The sequence below is a fragment of the Lissotriton helveticus genome, chromosome 10 (genome assembly GCF_964261635.1).
Source record: "Lissotriton helveticus chromosome 10, aLisHel1.1, whole genome shotgun sequence".
NCBI lineage: Eukaryota > Metazoa > Chordata > Amphibia > Caudata > Salamandridae > Lissotriton > Lissotriton helveticus.
Genome location: NC_136071.1, coordinates 83,564,162 through 83,584,136, shown reverse-complemented (window position 1 = coordinate 83,584,136; position 19,975 = coordinate 83,564,162). Strand labels below are relative to the sequence as shown.

The 19,975-nt window shown below is 45.8% G+C and overlaps 1 protein-coding gene across 1 annotated transcript in view; it reads left to right on the top strand.

Annotated features, from left to right (window-relative positions):
* SCNN1G (sodium channel epithelial 1 subunit gamma) overlaps positions 1-19,975 on the top strand; it is a 74,692-nt gene that overhangs the window by 13,294 nt on the left and 41,423 nt on the right. Inside the window, exon 2 of the mRNA XM_078664168.1 lies at positions 19,175-19,505. Coding sequence (XP_078520294.1) covers positions 19,186-19,505 — 320 coding nt within the window. The 5' untranslated portion in view covers positions 19,175-19,185. The remainder of the gene's footprint in view (positions 1-19,174; positions 19,506-19,975) is intronic.

The window sequence follows — 19,975 nt, the reverse complement described above, 5'->3', positions numbered from 1 at the left end:
TGTATTTGAGGATTGCCCTAACAGATCGCTGGTAATAATAAACATCTATATTCCCCCAAATCGCTGCTTTGATGACGGTCTGAAAACACTGTTTTCCTTCTTAAATGTAACGATGGATGCTGTCCCGTCTCCTTATGTATTAATGTTTGGGGATTTGAACTGTAATATATCCAATTGTGGGTTAGCTTTATTCAGAAACAAACTTAGGGAAGAATCTCTGAATATACCATCGGCCCAGTTCCCTGTTAAAATTAAAACTAATAAAAGAGGCAAACTTGTCCTAGAAGGCCTTCATAAAGTTGACTGTTTAATAGTAAATGGGAGGCTCCCTTCTGACACCCCGGCAGCTTTTACGCATAAATCAAATAAGGGAAAATCCATCATTGATTATGTTATGACAGATTATGCTTTATTTCCCAAACTGAAAAATATGAAAGTCATTGAGTCTAATCTTAGTGACCATAATGCGTTGTTGCTTACAGTCTCTGTCTGTCTTCCGAAAGTGGACTCTTGGAGTATGGATAGGGATCTGGTGAATTTCGACTCTAATTCAGGGAAATGTTTCTGGAATTTTCGCTCTTTTGAAAACCTGGTGCCCCTTTTGAATCAAACTCTCAAGAGTTTATTTCTTTGGGAAGGGAGAGAGCTGTTGGGTTTTGCTAACTTTTTAGAATTGGTAACTTCTATAGCGAAGAAGAAACCTGGGGTGGAAAAATTGCTTGCAGTCTCTCATCCTCTGCGAGCTATAAATATAGAAATAAATAAAGTAATAAGGGGGCAATATTTATCATTTACCCAAGAAGCCAAGCATAAATTGTCTATTTTAAAAAGAAGGAGAGTTAGGCTTAAGGCCCGTTTAAAACGCAATAAGGAAGACTCTCTTTGGATACAACTGAGGGAAGCTTCCTATAACGGCCAAACTAAAACTTTCTGGTCTTTAATTGGCAAGGGTTGTGGGACCAGAGCCAGTGCCACTCCGATTGCCATTGAGGAACAGATTTGGGTTCAATATATTGAGAAATTGTATAGTAACAATAACTCACAAGTATATATGGTGGAATCTAATGATGTTACACGCGTATTTGATTGTCCCTCGGAAAAGGAAATTGAATTTGCTATTATGAACATGCGTTCCTCTGGTGCGATGGGGCCAGATAAAGTTCCCATCTCAGTATTAAAACAACAGAGTGAACTCTGGAGCAAGATCCTTTTTCCAGTGTTTAAATTTTGTTTCTCTAGTGGAACAGTCCCCCCCTCCTGGAAAGGAAGTATCATTGTTCCCTTATATAAAAAAGGGGCAAGAGATCTTCCTCAAAATTATCGTCAAATCGCTTTGCTTGACGCCATTGGTAAGGTTTTCGCAAAATGTATTCTTATTTTAATGAACCGATGGGTAATTGAATTTAATATCCTACCTATTGAACAAACAGGTTTCAGACAAAATCACGGAACTCTAGATAACCTGACGGCACTACAAGTTATCACAGAAAAATATGTTAAAGTCCGTGGTGGGCAGGTTTATGGTGCCTTTATTGATTTCTCCACCGCATTTGATAAAGTGGATAGAATATTGCTGTGGAGAAAGCTATTTGATTTAGGTATGCCCCCCTTTCTTATTAAGTTAATTCGTGCACTCTACTCAGATACCTGGTGCAGAGTTCTACTGGGAGGTGAACGTGACCTATCTAAAATAACTTTTACCTCTAATGGGTTAAAGCAAGGTTGCCTTTTAGCTCCTTTGCTGTTCTCCCTTTATACAGTTGATCTACCTGTTGCCCTTTCAGCTTGCGCTGGTATTGCTCCGTCCTTGGGTGGAGTTCCAATTGCATGCCTTATGTATGCAGATGACATCTTGATTCTGGATCTTACCCCGAAGGGCTTAAATAATCGTTTGCAAGCGCTGTCTGAATACGCTGAAAACCATTACCTATTGATAAATACGGCAAAAAGCAAAGTGATGTGTTTCTCCGGTAGGAAGAAACCTAAATTCCTTAACTTTCCTTGGGTTGTGGGGGAGCAAAAATTGGAAATTGTGAAATCATACACCTTCCTGGGCAAAATTGTCACAAATAACCTAAGTGACAAAGCTCATATAGACAATAACTCCCGAAAGGCTATATCACAGGGAAAGAGTTTAGTAGCCTGGTATAAAGCTACAGGTAGAAGGCATTTTTCTATTCTTTTAGATGTATTTAGAGCGAAAGTCCCTGCCTCCCTGTTATACGGTTTAGAGTTAATAAATCTAAATAAATGGAGCTTTTTAAACTCCGTGGAAGGGAAAATTTTGCGTAGTTTATTATCTGTTAGTACAGCAAATTCAACTGCTTCCCTGAGACAGGAACTTGGTATACGCAGTAGCTGGGTTCAAGGTTTGGCCGGCTCCATACGTTGGGTAGTAGGCATAGCAAAAAGTGAGTCTAATACCTTGAGATATCTTATAAAAAATGAATTGCTGGGAAATCTCAATGAACATTCCTTGATTGTAAAAAATTTCAGATTTGCTGTGGTACAATTGAAATTGGATGAAGAAACTTTATTTTCTTTATCCTCTTACCAATTAAAAAATATTTTGAAGTCTTCCACATGGGAACTGGGGTTTTGTCAGGATAGAGATTCCCGGCTGTTAAAAAAAGGTTGTACTCCTGTTATTGAGTCATGTATCTTGCGGAAAGCTCAGCCTTATATGTACTGGAACATCTCTTATGGCGTCCGTCGCTTAGTGTACTTAATAAGACAAAATTTGCTTCCGCTGAAAGTTCTTTTTGCCAGATGGTATGGTCATTCACCACTCTGTGATTTATGTCAGATGCATGACCAGGACTTAAATCATGTTATTTTTGTTTGTCCAGCCCTGATGCCTTTCAGGCGTAGATGGTTACGTCCAATTTGCCAACAACTTAATATTCTTTCAGCCTTGTCATTCCAAGCGGCCTTGATTAACCCTCCTAATGAAATGTTTTGTTTTAAACTGTATGGCTTCTTTAAATGTTTTTTGGATCTGTATTAATATGTCAATTTTTTGTTTTTAGTGTTAAAAGGACATTTTATGCACTTTTGCTTTGTATGTATATTTTGGTTTTTATGTGGACCTCGTAAAGAGTTCCTTTATCATAATAAATAAAACTTGAAACTTGAAACTTGTGGCACGCAGAGCGTGGTTCGCGCCGGGTGTCACGCAGAGCGTGGTTCGCGCCGGGTGTCACGCAGAGTGTGGGTCACGCTGGGTGTCACGCAGAGTGTGGGTCACGCCGGGTGTCGCGCAGAGTGTGGTTCACGCTGGTGTCACCAGCTCACTGAGTCGGGTCAGGTCAGGAGGAGCTACCGACGCTGGATAACGAGGCACATCCTGGGAGGAGAGGGCGGGCGTGGCACCCCCGAGGCGGCTGCACGTGCACTGCATGTCACCAGCATCCCGTCGGGGATACTTCCCGGACGCGCCTCCCTGGAAGGGACCGGCCAGCGTCAGATTCGAGAATTCTGTCTTGTCTTTTACTCCACAGTTTCCATGAAAAGAGCCTCACACCAGGGAATCATCTCAGTGACTACTACATCTAGATCAGCACAGTGTGTCCTACATCTGGATCAGCACAGCGTGTCCCACATCTGGATCAGCACAGCGTGTCCCACATCTGGATCAGCACAGCGTGTCCCGCATCTGGATCAGCACAGCGTGTCCTACATCTGGATCAGCACAGTGTGTCCCACATCTGGATCAGCACAGCGTGTCCTACATCTGGATCAGCACAGCGTGTCCTACATCTAGATCAGCACAGCGTGTCCTACATCTGGACCAGAGCAGTGAGTCCTACATCTGGACCAGAGCAGTAAGTCCTACATCTGGATCTGCACAGTGTGTCCTACATCTGGGCCAGAGCAGTGAGTCCTACATCTGGATCTGCACAGCGTGCCCTACATCTGGACCAGAGCAGTGAGTCCTACATCTGGGTCAGCGCAGTGTGTCCTACATCTGGGTCAGAGCAGTGTGTCCTACATCTGGGTCAGCACAGTGTGTCCTACATCTGGGTCAGAGCAGTGAGTCCTACATCTGGGTCAGAGCAGTGTGTCCTACATCTGGGTCAGAGCAGTGAGTCCTACATCTGGGTCAGAGCAGTGTGTCCTACATCTGGATCAGCACAGTGTGTCCTACATCTGGGCCAGAGCAGTGAGTCCTACATCTGGATCAGCACAGCGTGCCCTACATCTGGACCAGAGCAGTGAGTCCTACATCTGGGTCAGCGCAGTGTGTCCTACATCTGGGTCAGAGCAGTGTGTCCTACATCTGGGTCAGCACAGTGTGTCCTACATCTGGGTCAGAGCAGTGAGTCCTACATCTGGGTCAGAGCAGTGTGTCCTACATCTGGGTCAGCACAGTGTGTCCTACATCTGGGTCAGAACAGTGAGTCCTACATCTGGTTCCGAGCAGTGAGTCCTACATCTGGGTCAGCAGTATCTTCCACAATTGGATCAGCGTATTGAGTCCCGCAGTGTGTCCACAAGCTGACTCAGCAGTGTGTCCTAGAACTGGATCAGAGCAGTGAGTTGTATCAGGGGCGGCCTTAGGCATGTGCAAGCTGTGCACCTGCACAGGGCCACCAAACCCCTGGGGCCACCATGCCAATATATCCTTAATATAATAATCCTCTGAGGATGGATACATATTTGCGTGGCGGCCCCTGGCAGGGATTTGGCGGCCTCCGGCTCTGTTCCACTTCCAAACACCCTTAGGGAGGCCGCCAAATCCCTGCCAGGGGCCGCCCCGCCCGAACCCCCTCTCCGGGGCCCCCTACCTACGCTCCCTGCCCAGGGCCGCCATGAGCCTAGAGCCGCCCATGTGTACATCTGGTACGGCAGTGTGTACCATAATTGGATCAGAGTAGTGAGTCCCGCAGTGTGCCCCCTAGCTGACTCAGCAGTGTGTCCCACAGTTGGATCAGAGCAGTGAGCCCCGCAGTAAGATCCAGCTGACTCAGCAGTGTGTCCTAGAACCGGAGCAGAGCAGTGAGTTGTACATCTGGGTCGGCAGTGCGTTCCATAATATGCTCGGAGCAGTGAGTCTCACAGTCATTCCCATAGCTCACTGCCCCACAGCCAGTCAGCACAGCATGCTTTACTGCAGAATGAATATAGTGAGTCCCACAAATGATCAGGCACAGTGTGCCATTTGCTTGGGTCAACAGTGTAGCACAGCGTGTCCTAAAGCTGGACTAGAACATGTTGTTGTCTCACAACTAGATCAGTACATTCTGGGTGCGCCCCACAGCCGATTGGCACAGCCTGCTGTATGGAAGGATGAAAACACGCAGTCCAAAAACTGACTCCACACAGCAAGCCTCAGACTCTCACAGCGGGAGCAGTGCAGTGACTCCCACAACAGATCCTACACGGTGAGTCCCACAGCTGGATCAGTACAGTGTGTCCCACAGCTAGATCTACGCAGTAAGTCCCACAGCTGGATCTACACAGTGAGTCCCACAGCTGGATCAGGACAGTGTGTCCCACAGCTGGATCTACACAGTGAGTCCCACAGCTGGATCTACAGTGAGTCCCACAGCTGGATCAGGACAGTGTGTCCCACAGCTGGATCTACACAGTGAGTCCCCCAGCTGGATCAGGACAGTGTGTCCCACAGCTGGATCTACGCAGTGAGTCCCACAGCTGGATCAGTACAGTGTGTCCCACAGCTAGATCTACGCAGTGAGTCCCACAGCTGGATCTACACAGCGAATCCCACAGCTGGATCAGGACAGTGTGTCCCACAGCTAGATCTACGCAGTGAGTCCCACAGCTGGATCAGTACAGTGTGTCCCACAGCTAGATCTACGCAGTGAGTCCCACAGCTGGATCTACACAGCGAATCCCACAGCTGGATCTACACAGTGTGTCCCACAGCTGGATCTACACAGTGAGTCCCACAGCTGGATCTACACAGTGAGTCCCACAGCTGGATCAGGACAGTGTGTCCCACAGCTGGATCTACACAGTGAGTCCCCCAGCTGGATCAGGACAGTGTGTCCCACAGCTGGATCTACGCAGTGAGTCCCACAGCTGGATCAGTAGAATGTGTGCAATAACTGGGTCTACACAGTGAGCTGCACAACTGGATCAGGACAGTGTGTCCCACAGCTGGATCTACAGTGAGTCCCACAGCTGGATCAGGACAGTGTGTCCCACAGCTGGATCTACAGAGTGAGCTGCACAGCTGGATCAGGACAGTGAGTCCCACAGCTGGATCAGTACAGTGAGTCCCACAGCTGGATCAGGACAGTGTGCCCCACAGCTGGATCTACACAGTGAGCTGCACAGCTGGATCAGGAGGACAGTGAGTCTCACAGCTGGATCAGTACAGTGTGTCCCACAGCTGGACCTACACAGTGAGATGCACACCTGGTTCAGTAGAATGCATCCAATAACTGGATCTACACAGTGAGTCACACAGCTGGATCAGTAAAGTGTGGCCTATGCATGCTTCACCACAGTGAGCCAAACAGCTGGATCAATACTGCATGTGCTGTGTCTGGATAAGCACAGTGCGTCTTACCACTGCATCAGAATAGTGTGATCCACAGCCGGACCAGCACAGTCAGTCCCTTCACTGCATCAGCACAGAGCGTGCTCTGCATAGAGCGGCATAGAGCGGCCCATAGCTGCTTCAGCGATTGTGTCCTACGCATTAATTAGCACAGCGTATCCTGTGCATTGATCAAGACAGAGTCTCTCACAGCTGGAGCGGCGTAGTGGCTTCGACAACTGAATCAGCTCTGTGGGTCTCAGCTCGATCAGCATAGTGTCCTAGGCTGTATCAGCATAGTGTGTCCCCTGGATGAGACAACAGGGTGTCTCTCACAGCTGGATCAGCGCAGTGGATTTGACAACTGAATCAGCATGGTGTGTCCTACCACAGGATCAGATCAGTGTGCCCCACAGCTTGATCAGAATAGTGTTTCTCACAGCTGCATCCTCACTCTTTGTCCCCTGGATGGGTCTACATGGTATCGCCCACAGCTGGACCTGTGCAGTCTCTGCCAGACCTATGTGCTTCACCAAGCCTCACCAGGCCCTTCAAATTCCCCACTGCCTTGCCATTGCCCTATGCTTATCCTTCAAGACACAATGTGTTATCCATGCCAAAGGCCCAGATTTCATGCAAGAATCACGAGTAATGGTCACAGAAGAGAACCCTCCGCTCAACGCAGGCTCCCCGGCTGACTATCACTCCTTACAAGAAGACACTCACTACCAGTATCTACCTCGCTGTGTTAGAAACAGAATTAGGGAACCTTCTTGCAACAAAGAAAAGAAACACTGAAGACTAGCTGGATTCCAAGAAGGAAGGGAAGGTCTGGTCTCCTCAAGATGGTGCCACAGCAAGCCGACAGCATCACCTCCTCTGTAGGTGTGGATGGACAATACGAACATCAGGATGGTGCTGGCCCAAAACCCAACCCATGGTAGACACAAGCACGTGCTCAACTATCTCTGACTCTCATTCGCTCCTCCCCAGACATAATCGTAGCACCACATTGGCAGTGACAAGGATTAGCAGCTCGCCACTTACGCACGGCACTCACACATAGGCCAATCCATCAATCAGTCGGTCTTATATAACGCACCTTGTCACCCCGGGGGTCTCAAGGCGTTGGGGTTCTCTGAGACTTGCTTGGTCAAAAAGCATGTCTTGAGCTTCTTCCTGACGTCTTCCAGTGAGGGGGAGGTGTGCAGGTGGAGGGGGAGCTCGCTTCATGATTTGGGGGTGAGGTAGTAGATGGCCCGTCCTGCCACACTCCATCCACACATTTTATTTTCTCATACAGGAACCATTTACAATCTCAAAGGCCCCTTTTCTCACTCCATTTACTTCACTAAATGCCAAAGCACTGTACCCAAAAAACCTAGAAAGCAGCAGAATACTTGTCTTCACACACAACGTCAAAACACCACAGATAAAGTCCACATTGCAAGCTTCCCGCGGAGTAGCATGCTACACGTCCAACCAATTACTCCCGCAGCTTATCAGGGGTGTGAAGTGTATATAAATGCAACTACAGTACCATACCCGAAGCACTCAAGTCCAACTTTACTAAACAGTTGGCACTACTGCTTAGGCTCATAAAAAGTATCACCCTGACCACAACTAACACATCCTGGACCACAGAACCAGGACCTACAGATCTTGGTCCCTGCCCATGGGACTTACAGCCAGTGACTGTACATCTGTTGGATTTTGGCCGGATTAAGAGTAGGGCGCAGAGTGGGTGGCCTCACCAGTGTTCCCCCAAGAGGGGAGTAGAGTGGACGTGTGGAATCTCATGGAAACCCACAGAGCCATAACTTTGTGGCTGTTCACCAACATTCTCCATGTTTTTCAGGTACGGTTTGCGCACCTTCGCAGACTGAAAAAATATAACACTCATATAGTTTCAGGGGGTCGTTCCCTTGGGGAAGGATTTTTTCCCACATGGAAAACAATTGTCAAGGGAAAAGAAAAAAAAAAAAGAAAAAAGTTAAGTTCCACCATAACCACAGATGTTCTACTGGTGGGAAACTCTCCAATTAGAGTATGGCGCCACCACATACATCTATGAAAGTCCTAGAATTTCTTAGCCAGGTTTAGGAGGTTTGTGAATTAAAAAAAAGTATAAATTTCATGGAAGTCGTAGGCGTGCACCTCTTCATCGCAAACTTCCTGTTCTCAAAAAAGTTAATACTTACTCAAACTAGGGCCGAGTCCCACTGTCATTGGCGACGTGTAAACAACAAACAGCTGTTTTTTTTTTTGTCCGAAGCGAGGGAAGCCTTGGGTGCAGCTTGAGCCTGCCTACTGATAAGCTGCACTTCGCCAGGTGCTAGCATACCACACAGGATTGGAATCAATTGCCACAAAAGTAGCCTTTTATCAATGATGCCAAGAAACAATTACCTCTTTGAAAGCTACCTCCCAGCATTACATGGCATGCTGTCCGCATAGATTAGCGCTCACACCTGTGGGTGGCTGGTGAGTAATCCTGAGGCGAGACTGCACAAGCCGGTTAGAGGACAAATCATCGCACTGAGGAACCAGCCAACGTAAATAAATAATTAATAACGCCACTTCACTCTACGACTCTCTACTCTACTCTATGCCAATGCACTGTACGCCACTCTACTCTACACCACTGCACTCTTCACCACTGCACTGTGCACCACTCCACTCTACTCTGCATGACTTCATCTATACCACTACACACTATGCCAATCTTTAATGCTACACTCTATGCCCTGCACTCTACGCCAATCTACTGTATGCCAGTCTGCACCACCGCACTCTATGCCACAGCACTGTACACCTCTTTACTGTATGCCATTGCACTCTGTGCCACTATACACCACTGCACTCTACTCTGCACCATTACACTCTACACCACTGCTCTCTATGCCACTTTACTCTTTGCCACGGCACTCGGTGCCTGTGCACTATATGCCACTCTACGTCGCTGCACTCTGTGACACACTATTCTGCGACACTGCACTCTGTCACTGAACTCTATGCCACTCTACTCTGCACTGCTGCATTCTATGCCAACGCACTCCACCTCACTGCACTAAAGGCCACTCTACTCTGTCATTCTACTCTGCGCCACTGCACACGGCAACCCTTCATTCTACACCACTGCACTACACCACTCTATGCCAGTGCACTCTCTGCCAATCTACTGTATGCCACTTCACTCTGCACCATTGCACTCTACATCATTATACTCTATGCCACTGCACTCTATGCCACTTCACTCTGCACAGCGGCACTCTACGCCACCACACTCTACTATGCACCACTCTAATTTACGCCACTGCATTCTACGATGCTGCATTGTACACTGCTGAATTCTATGCCACTGCACTCTATGCTACTATACTCTGCTACACTCTATGTCAATGCATCCTACACCAGACACTACTTGACGCCACACAACTGTACACCACTCTATGCCACTGCACTTTATTCTGCACCATTCTCCGCCACTGCACTCTACTGTGCACCACTGCACTCTACACCACTCTACTCAACACCACTCTACTGTATGCACTGCACTATATGTCAAAGCACTCTACGCCACTCAACAACACTCTACTCTGGAACACTCCACTCTGCAAAACTGCACTCTATGCCACTGAGATCTATGCCACTCTACTCTCTACTACTGCAGTCTATGCAATGCACTCCAGACCATTGCACTCTATGCAACTCTTCTTCTGCATCACTCCACTCTACACCACTGCACTTTATGGCACTATACTCTGCACCACTCTACTCTGGATCAGAGCAGTGTGTCCTACATCTGGGTCAGCACAGTGTGCCCTACAGCTGGATCAGAGCAGTGAGTCCTACATCTGGGTCAGCACAGTGCGTCCTACATCTGAGTCAGCACAGTGTGCCCTACAGCTGGATCAGAGCAGTGAGTCCTACATCTGGATCAGAGCAGTGAGTCCTACATCTGGGTCAGCACAGTGTGCCCTACAGCTGGATCAGAGCAGTGAGTCCTACATCTGGATCAGCGCAGTGCGTCCTACATCTCGGTCAGCACAGTGCGTCCTACATCTGAGTCAGCACAGTGTGCCCTACAGCTGGATCAGAGCAGTGAGTCCTACATCTGGATCAGAGCAGTGAGTCCTACATCTGAGTCAGCACAGTGTGCCCTACAGCTGGATCAGAGCAGTGAGTCCTACATCTGGATCAGAGCAGTGAGTCCTACATCTGGGTCAGCACAGTGTGCCCTACAGCTGGATCAGAGCAGTGAGTCCTACATGTGGATCAGAGCAGTGAGTCCTACATGTGGATCAGAGCAGTGAGTCCTACATCTGGGTCAGCACAGTGTGCCCTACAGCTGGATCAGAGCAGTGAGTCCTACATCTGGGCCAGCACAGTTTGTCCTACATCTGGATCAGAGCAGTGAGTCCCACATCTGGGTCAGCACAGTGTGTCCTACAGCAGCCACGCTGGTGTACAACATGGCTAAAGCACATTGGCAAAGCCAATAGCTCTTGCATAGGTGAGACCTATTGGCTTTGCCAAAGCTTGTTATGGTCTTGCGGGCTTTTTTTCCACTGTTGGATTCGTTCAGACTACCATGAACAAGCAGAAATATATGCATTCTCCTATTCCTTGCGAAATACCTATACAGATATCTTTACAAACTCAAAACTGTCCTAATAACGCAAATGTGGGTCACTTTTAGCTACATGGTTCACTACGGGGCCTCTTTCGTTTCGGTGCCCGGACCCATTTCCTGTCACACTCCGGCCTTGTCTCAGAGTCAAGCCTTTGTCGCTCTCGCCAGTTCCAAGCCTGTCACAGGCACCTCCTCGGTAAGGAATGGAGCAGCTCTTGAATTTCTGTCCAAGCAGGCTTCTGAGGGCAGGCCATGTCGCCTGCCCTGCCCCTCCCTGCTCTGGCACGACGCCCCAACCGGGAACAGAGCCTGAAATAGGGTAAAGAGCAGTCAGGCATGGCCGGAGGGCTGGTGAGCCGCTCAGGGCTCCCTCACACTCCTCTCTGACGTCATGCACTTGATGGCACTTTACTTTTTGGGCTGGAGATAACCAGTTGTTGGTGGTTCTGTTCTTCTTTCGGGTGGGAGGCCTGCATGGATTGATATATTTTTTATTTTCTTCAATTTCCCAGAGCCGGTCCCTCCCTTCCATGGACACAGGCAAGACACAAACAGAAGAATTTGAAGAAGGGCAGACAGAAAAGGCAAATTCACTCTCTGTGATATGAAAAGCAGAGAGAGGGGCGAAGGGGGCAGAAGAATGCACACCTTTAAATCACAAGCAGCAATGACGCAAACACTCCACTAGCAACAGTGGAAGATTGCTCAGTGGCTTCAAGCACCTGCAGCAGTGAAACTTCCGCTGGCGTTTTGCTGTCCTCGGCAGACCAGCTCATCCTTTTATTATTGCAAAGTCGATGAAATGTGTGCCAGTGAGTGGGGTAATACTAGCATCTGGTCACTGCAAGCACTATGTAGAATGTACTTTTCTAGGGGAACATCCTTTTCAACGCAACTTTTACAACGAAGTACCTTTACGACGCAACCATTACAACGCAACTTTTACAAGGACTTGCACTGGGGGGCGCTCTAGGATAGGGAATAGTTTTAAATTACTATCCAACACCTTCCCTACTATCCACGGGGACTGGAGTTGGAATAGTAAATTAAACTATTCACTATCCAGCGCCCCCCAAAGCAAGTCGTTGTAACGACTTGCGTTGTAAAACTTGCGTCGTAAAGGCATGCGTTGTAAAAGCATGTGTTCGAACGTCATACATCCACTTTTCTAACATTGAAAACCTTCTGCATATGGTCAGATTTAGATCGCCTTTCCTAACATAGAGGTGGGCGTGTAAATCCAAGCCTTGACATTCCTGTCCCTTTTAGGATGTACTGGGGCGGCTCTTCTGTTATGGCGGAGGAGCATCGCCCCACTGAAATATAAAATGATAATAAAATCCTTTTATTATCATTTTATTTTTCTTTCCTAATCCTACCATTGCCAGACGAGGTTAGGGCAGGGACTTAGCCATCGTGACGGAGCGTCACAGAAGAGAAGAACGGTGGGTGCTTAAAAGTGCGCATGTCAGTTTGGCCGGCCGTCTTAGGCTGGCCAAACAGACATGCACACTTTGGTTTCTCCAACCCAGCTGTGTTTTACAGCCGGGTTGAAGAAAAGCTGCAGGCTCCCTGTGCCTGAGCGAGTGTTACGTCAACCCACTCAGTCCAATCACAGCGCTGCTTTTTCATGCTGGTAAATGCTATTACCAGCATGAGAGCACCGCTATGATAGGCCCCTGGGAGCCTGTTCTGTGTAACCAGCGTCAGGAGAGGAGCCCCAAGGCGGCGGCCGCAGGTGAAGGTAAGTTGTTTAATTTATGTTTTCCCCCAAACCCCCCCCCCTTTGCGTTGCCCCACCGATTCCAGTTCAGAGCAGCCACCATCAGTGGCGGCTCCTCCGCTAAGGCGGAGGTGGGTCGCCCTACTGCTTTGCAGCAGTGAAAGAAAGGAGTGAAAGAAAGGAAAAATAAAATGATTATAACTTAATGTTATTATAATTTTTCTTGTTCCTCCTGCGGCAGCTTATGATGCTTTGGTCAATTGTCTCAGGTCGGCCAAACAGTCATGCTCACTTAGCATGTTCTCCACCCAGGCTGCATTACAGTGTGGGTGGAATACATTCCCAGGCCCCCATTTCCCACCTGAGCGCCAAACTACGATGCTAAGACCAATCACAGTGCTGCATTGCAGCATTGTGATTGGCTCAGGGGAGCCTGGCTGCTTCCTGTTCTGGGGACGCGGAAGAGAGATGAGGTGGGACAGAGCGGCGAGGAGGTAGGTGTCTTTTTCTTTTTTTACCTCCCCCTCGCCACCCCGCCATCCCTCCTGCAGCCTCCTCCATCCATCAGCAGCACCAGCCTCCCCCTCCCTGTGGCGGCTGGTTTCATCTTCCCAGTACTACCCTTCTTGCTACAGTCAGCTGCCACCTTCCTCCTGCCAGAGCGCATGTCAACAACATACAAGTACTACCAAAGGTAATAGATCAATCTTGCAATTTAGTTATAAGGCAGACATAATAGCATTGCCAATGTTTGTTTTTACTTAACATTGGTTGATGATGCTTAATCCTAACTGATCGAAGTCTTGTAATTAATGTTGGCACTTCTTTAAAACTTTGACAACGTTATTCTATTTCTAAAATATTTTGTCTACTAATTAATTACATTTTCAGTTTTCCTGTCAATTTTTTCACCAAAGCCTGCTTAAGAATATGCTGTAATTTCAAGTATACACTTAAACTTGTTAAAACATGCAGTGGCTTTGCCAAAGGGGAAGGATATCACATGTTGTATGATGTAATTTCGTGTTCAACAGTCAGAGGCCAAAGGTTACGTGATGTCACGTATGATTGTGGAGGGATAATGCCACTGACAGATTAATTATCTGCCTTTTCTTGCCCTTGTCACATCTCATGAACTGACTGAATGTGTCACTGAAGGAAGCTGATTATCATGTGTGTACTGGCACTGCTGTGCTACATGCAGGTGATCAGCCCAGTTCCTCTTCTGTTTCTATGAAATTATTGAATGTGTCTCTGAAGTGAGCTGCTTCTCATATATGTGTTAGAAGCGTCTCACTACATATGTGTCTCTGAAGTCAGCTACTCCTCATATATGTGTTAGAAGCGTCTCACTACATATGTGTCTCTGAAGTTAGCTACTTCTCACATATATGTTAGAAGTGTCTCACTACATTTGGGTCTCTGAAGTCAGCTACTATTCATGTATGTGTTAGAAGTGTCTCACTACATATGGGTCTCTGAAGTCAGCTACTCCTCATATATGTGTTAGAAGCGTCTCACTACATATGTGTCTCTGAAGTTAGCTACTTCTCACATATATGTTAGAAGTGTCTCACTACATATGGGTCTCTGAAGTCAGCTACTATTCATGTATGTGTTAGAAGTGTCTCACTACACATGGGTCTCTGAAGTCAGCTACTTCTCATATATGTGTTAGAAGTGTCTCACTACACATGTTTCTGAAGTCACCTACTTCTCATATATCTGTTAGAAGTGTCTCACTACATATGGGTCTCTGACGTCAGCTACTTCTCATATATGTATTAGAAGTGTCTCACTACATATGGTTCTCTGAAGTCAGCTACTTCTCATATATGTGTTAGAAGTGTCTCACTACACATGTCTCTGAAGTCACCTACTACTCATATATCTGTTAGAAGTGTCTCACTACATATGGGTCTCTGAAGTCAGCTACTCCTCATATATGTGTTAGAAGCGTCTCACTACATATGTGTCTCTGAAGTTAGCTACTTCTCACATATATGTTAGAAGTGTCTCACTACATTTGGGTCTCTGAAGTCAGCTACTATTCATGTATGTGTTAGAAGTGTCTCACTACATATGGGTCTCTGAAGTGAGCTGCTTCTCATATATGTGTTAGAAGCGTCTCACTACATATGTGTCTCTGAAGTTAGCTACTTCTCACATATATGTTAGAAGTGTCTCTCTACACATGGGTCTCTGAAGTCAGCTACTTCTCATATATGTGTTAGAAGTGTCTCACTACATATGGTTCTCTGAAGTCAGCTACTTCTCATATATGTGTTAGAAGTGTCTCACTACATATGTGGCTCTAAAGTCAACTACTTCTCATATATGTGTTAGAAGTGTCTCACTACACATGTCTCTGAAGTCACCTACTTCTCATGCATGTGTTAGAAGTGTCTCACTACATATGGGTCTCTGAAGTCAGCTACTTCTCATATATGTGTTAGAAGTGTCTCACTACATATGGGTCTCTGAAGTCAGCTACTTCTCATGCATGTGTTAGAAGCGTCTCACTACATATGTGTCTCTGAAGTTAGCTACTTCTCACATATATGTTAGAAGTGTCTCACTACATTTGGGTCTCTGAAGTCAGCTACTATTCATGTATGTGTTAGAAGTGTCTCACTACACATGGGTCTCTGAAGTCAGCTACTTCTCATGTATGTGTTAGAAGTGTCTCACTTCATATGGGTCTCTGAAGTCAGCTACTCCTCATATATGTGTTAGAAGCGTCTCACTACATATGTGTATCTGAAGTTAGCTACTTCTCACATATATGTTAGAAGTGTCTCACTACATATGTGCCTCTGAAGTCAGCTACTTCTCATATGTGTTAGAAGAGTCTCCCTACATATGTGTCTCTGAAGTCAGCTACTTCTCATGTATGTGTTAGAAGTGTCTCACTACATATGGTTCTCTGAAGTCAGCTACTTCTCATATATGTATTAGAAGTGTCTCACTACACATGTCTCTGAAGTCACCTACTTCTCATGTATGTGTTAGAAGTGTCTCACTACATATGGGTCTCTGAATTGAGCTGCTTCTCATATATGTGTTAGAAGTGTCTCACTACATATGTGCCTCTGAAGTCAGCTACTTCTCATATATGTGTTAGAAGCGTCTCACTACATATGTGTCTCTGAAGTTAGCTACTTCTCACATATATGTTAGAAGTGTCTCACTACATATGGGTCTCTGAAGTCAGCTACTTCTCATGTATGTGTTAGAAGTGTCTCACTACATATGGTTCTCTGAAGTCAGCTACTTCTCATATATGTATTAGAAGTGTCTCACTACACATGTCTCTGAAGTCACCTACTTCTCATGTATGTGTTAGAAGTGTCTCACTACATATGGGTCCCTGAAGTCAGCTACTTATCATATATGTGTTAGAAGTGTCTCACTACATATGTGCCTCTAAAGTCAACTACTTCTCATATATGTGTTAGAAGTGTCTCACTACACATGTTTCTGAAGTCACCTACTTCTCATATATCTGTTAGAAGTGTCTCACTACATATGGGTCTCTGAAGTCACCTACTTCTCATATATATGTTAGAAGTGTCTCACTACATTTGGGTCTCTGAAGTCAGCTACTATTCATGTATGTGTTAGAAGTGTCTCACTACATATGGTTCTCTGAAGTCAGCTACTTCTCATATATGTATTAGAAGTGTCTCACTACATATGGTTCTCTGAAGTCAGCTACTTCTCATATATGTGTTAGAAGCGTCTCACTACATATGTGCCTCTAAAGTCAACTACTTCTCATATATGTGTTAGAAGTGTCTCACTACACATGTCTCTGAAGTCACCTACTACTCATATATCTGTTAGAAGTGTCTCACTACATATGGGTCTCTGAAGTCAGCTACTCCTCATATATGTGTTAGAAGCATCTCACTACACATGTCTCTGAAGTCACCTACTACTCATATATCTGTTAGAAGTGTCTCACTACATATGGGTCTCTGAAGTTAGCTACTTCTCACATATATGTTAGAAGTGTCTCACTACATATGTGTCTCTGAAGTCAGCTACTTCTCATGTATGTGTTAGAAGTGTCTCACTACATATGGTTCTCTGAAGTCAGCTACTTCTCATATATGTATTAGAAGTGTCTCACTACACATGTCTCTGAAGTCACCTACTTCTCATGTATGTGTTAGAAGTGTCTCACTACATATGGGTCTCTGAAGTGAGCTGCTTCTCATATATGTGTTAGAAGTGTCTCACTACATATGTGCCTCTGAAGTCAGCTACTTCTCATATATGTGTTAGAAGCGTCTCACTACATATGTGTCTCTGAAGTTAGCTACTTCTCACATATATGTTAGAAGTGTCTCACTACATATGGTTCTCTGAAGTCAGCTACTTCTCATATATGTATTAGAAGTGTCTCACTACACATGTCTCTGAAGTCACCTACTTCTCATGTATGTGTTAGAAGTGTCTCACTACATATGGGTCTCTGAAGTGAGCTGCTTCTCATATATGTGTTAGAAGTGTCTCACTACATATGGGTCCCTGAAGTCAGGTACTTCTCATATATGTGTTAGAAGTGTCTCACTACACATGTTTCTGAAGTCACCTACTTCTCATATATCTGTTAGAATTGTCTCACTACATATGGGTCTCTGAAGTCATCTACTCCTCATATATGTGTTAGAAGTGTCTCACTATATATGTGTCTCTGAAGTTAGCTACTTCTCACATATATGTTAGAAGTGTCTCACTACATATGGGTATTGAAGTCAGCTACTACTCATATATGTGTTAGAAGTGTCTCACTACATATGGGTCCCTGAAGTCAGCTACTCCTCATATATGTGTTAGAAGTGTCTCACTACATATGTGTCTCTGAAGTTAGCTACTTCTCACATATATGTTAGAAGTGTCTCACTACATATAGGTCCCTGAAGTCAGCTACTTCTCATGTATGTGTTAGAAGTGTTTACCTACATATGTGCCTCTAAAGTCAGCTACTTCTCATGTATGTGTTACAAGTGTTTCACTACACATGTCTCTGAAGGCCGGTACTTCTTAAGTATGTGTTCGAAGTGTCTCACTACATATGAGTCCCTGAAGTCACCTACTTCTCATATATGTTAGAAGTGTCTCACTACATATGTGGCTCTAAAGTCACCTACTTCTTATGTATGTGTTAGAAGTGTCTCGCTACACATGTCTCTGAAGTCACCTGCTTCTCATATATGTATTAGAAGTGTCTCACTACACATGTCTCTGAAGTCACCTACTTCTCATATATCTGTTAGAAGTGTCTCACTACATATGGTTCTCTGAAGTCAGCTACTTCTCATATCTGTGTTAGAGGTGTCTCGCTACACATGTCTCTGAAGTCACCTGCTTCTCATATATGTATTAGAAGTGTCTCACTACACATGTCTCTGAAGTCACCTACTTCTCACATATATGTTAGAAGTGTCTCACTACATATGGTTCTCTGAAGTCAGCTACTTCTCATATATGTGTTAGAAGCGTCTCACTACATATGTGTCTCTGAAGTTAGCTACTTCTCACATATATGTTAGAAGTGTCTCACTACATATGGGTCCCTGAAGTCAGCTACTTCTCATATATGTGTTAGAAGTGTCTCACTACACATGTCTCTGAAGTCACCTACTTCTCATATATGTGTTAGAAGTGTCTCACTACACATGTCTCTGAAGTCACCTACTACTCATATATCTGTTAGAAGTGTCTCACTACATATGGGTCTCTGAAGTCAGCTACTTCTCATATATGTGTTAGAAGCGTCTCACTACATATGTGTCTCTGAAGTTAGCTACTTCTCACATATATGTTAGAAGTGTCTCACTACATATGGGCCTCTAAAGTCAGCTACTTCTCATATATGTTACAAGTGTCTCACTTCATATGTGTATCTGAAGGCCGGTACTTCTTAAGTATGTGTTGGAAGTGCCTCACTACATATAGACCACAAACTCAGGTTCTCTGTTGTTCTCATGAACTGATAGAATGCTTCAATGAAGTCAGCTGATTCTTGTGCATTTGTTGGCAGTGTCCCTCCACATGAAGGCCGTGATCTCAGTTTCTCTTCTATTTTTATGAAATAATGGTTTTGCTGAAGACAGCTGCTTCTCACTCTTGTATTGACTTTGTCTTTCCGCATGTAGGCCATGACCTTAGTTTCTCTTCTGTTCCCATGAACTGATTGAATGTATCTCTTAAAGCAGCTGATTCTCATATGTGTTACCCGTGTCCCTCCACATTAAGGCCACGAGCTGAGTTTCTTTTCTGCTCCTCTTCTCCACAGCGGCCTCCACCATGCCCGAGCACAAGAAGAAGCTCAAAGAGAAGCTGAAGAAGACCCTGCCCGTGACGGGCCCGCAGGCACCCACGCTCTACGAGCTGATGCAGTGGTACTGCCTGACCACCAACACCCACGGTTGCCGCCGCATTGTGGTGTCCAAGGGCCGTCTGCGGCGCCTCATCTGGATCATGCTAACCGTGGGGGCCGTGGGCCTGATCTTCTGGCAGTGTGCACTGCTGATCATGTCTTTCTACAGCGTCACGGTCTCCATCACCGTCAGCTTCCAGAAGCTGGACTTTCCTGCAGTGACCATCTGCAACCTCAACCCCTACAAGTAAGAAGCATCTCTCTCGAAAGTGTTCTGTGACACTGCTCCTCTGGGGTTCGTGTTCTCCTTTTCCTCCTTATTTTAGTTATTATTAGAGGGGTTGAGGTGCCCCTTCCTGCACAAAAACAATCCTGCATGCAACGCAGGCATCCTTGCTGGGAAACATCCTTTACAACGCAACTTTTACCACGCAGTGCCTTTACGACGCAACTTTTACAACGCAAACCATTAAAACGCATTGCGCTGGGGGGGCGCTCTAGGATAGGGAATAGATTTAATTTACTATCCAACACCTTCCCTAGTGTCCACGGGGACTGGAGTTGGAATAGTAAATTAAACTATTCACTATCCAGCACCCCAAAGCGCTATGCGTTGTAAAGGCATGCGTTGTAAAAACCGTGTTGTAAAGGCATGCGTGGTAAAAGCATGCATTGTAATGTCATACATCCATCCTTGCTCCATGGTGCAAGGGTGTC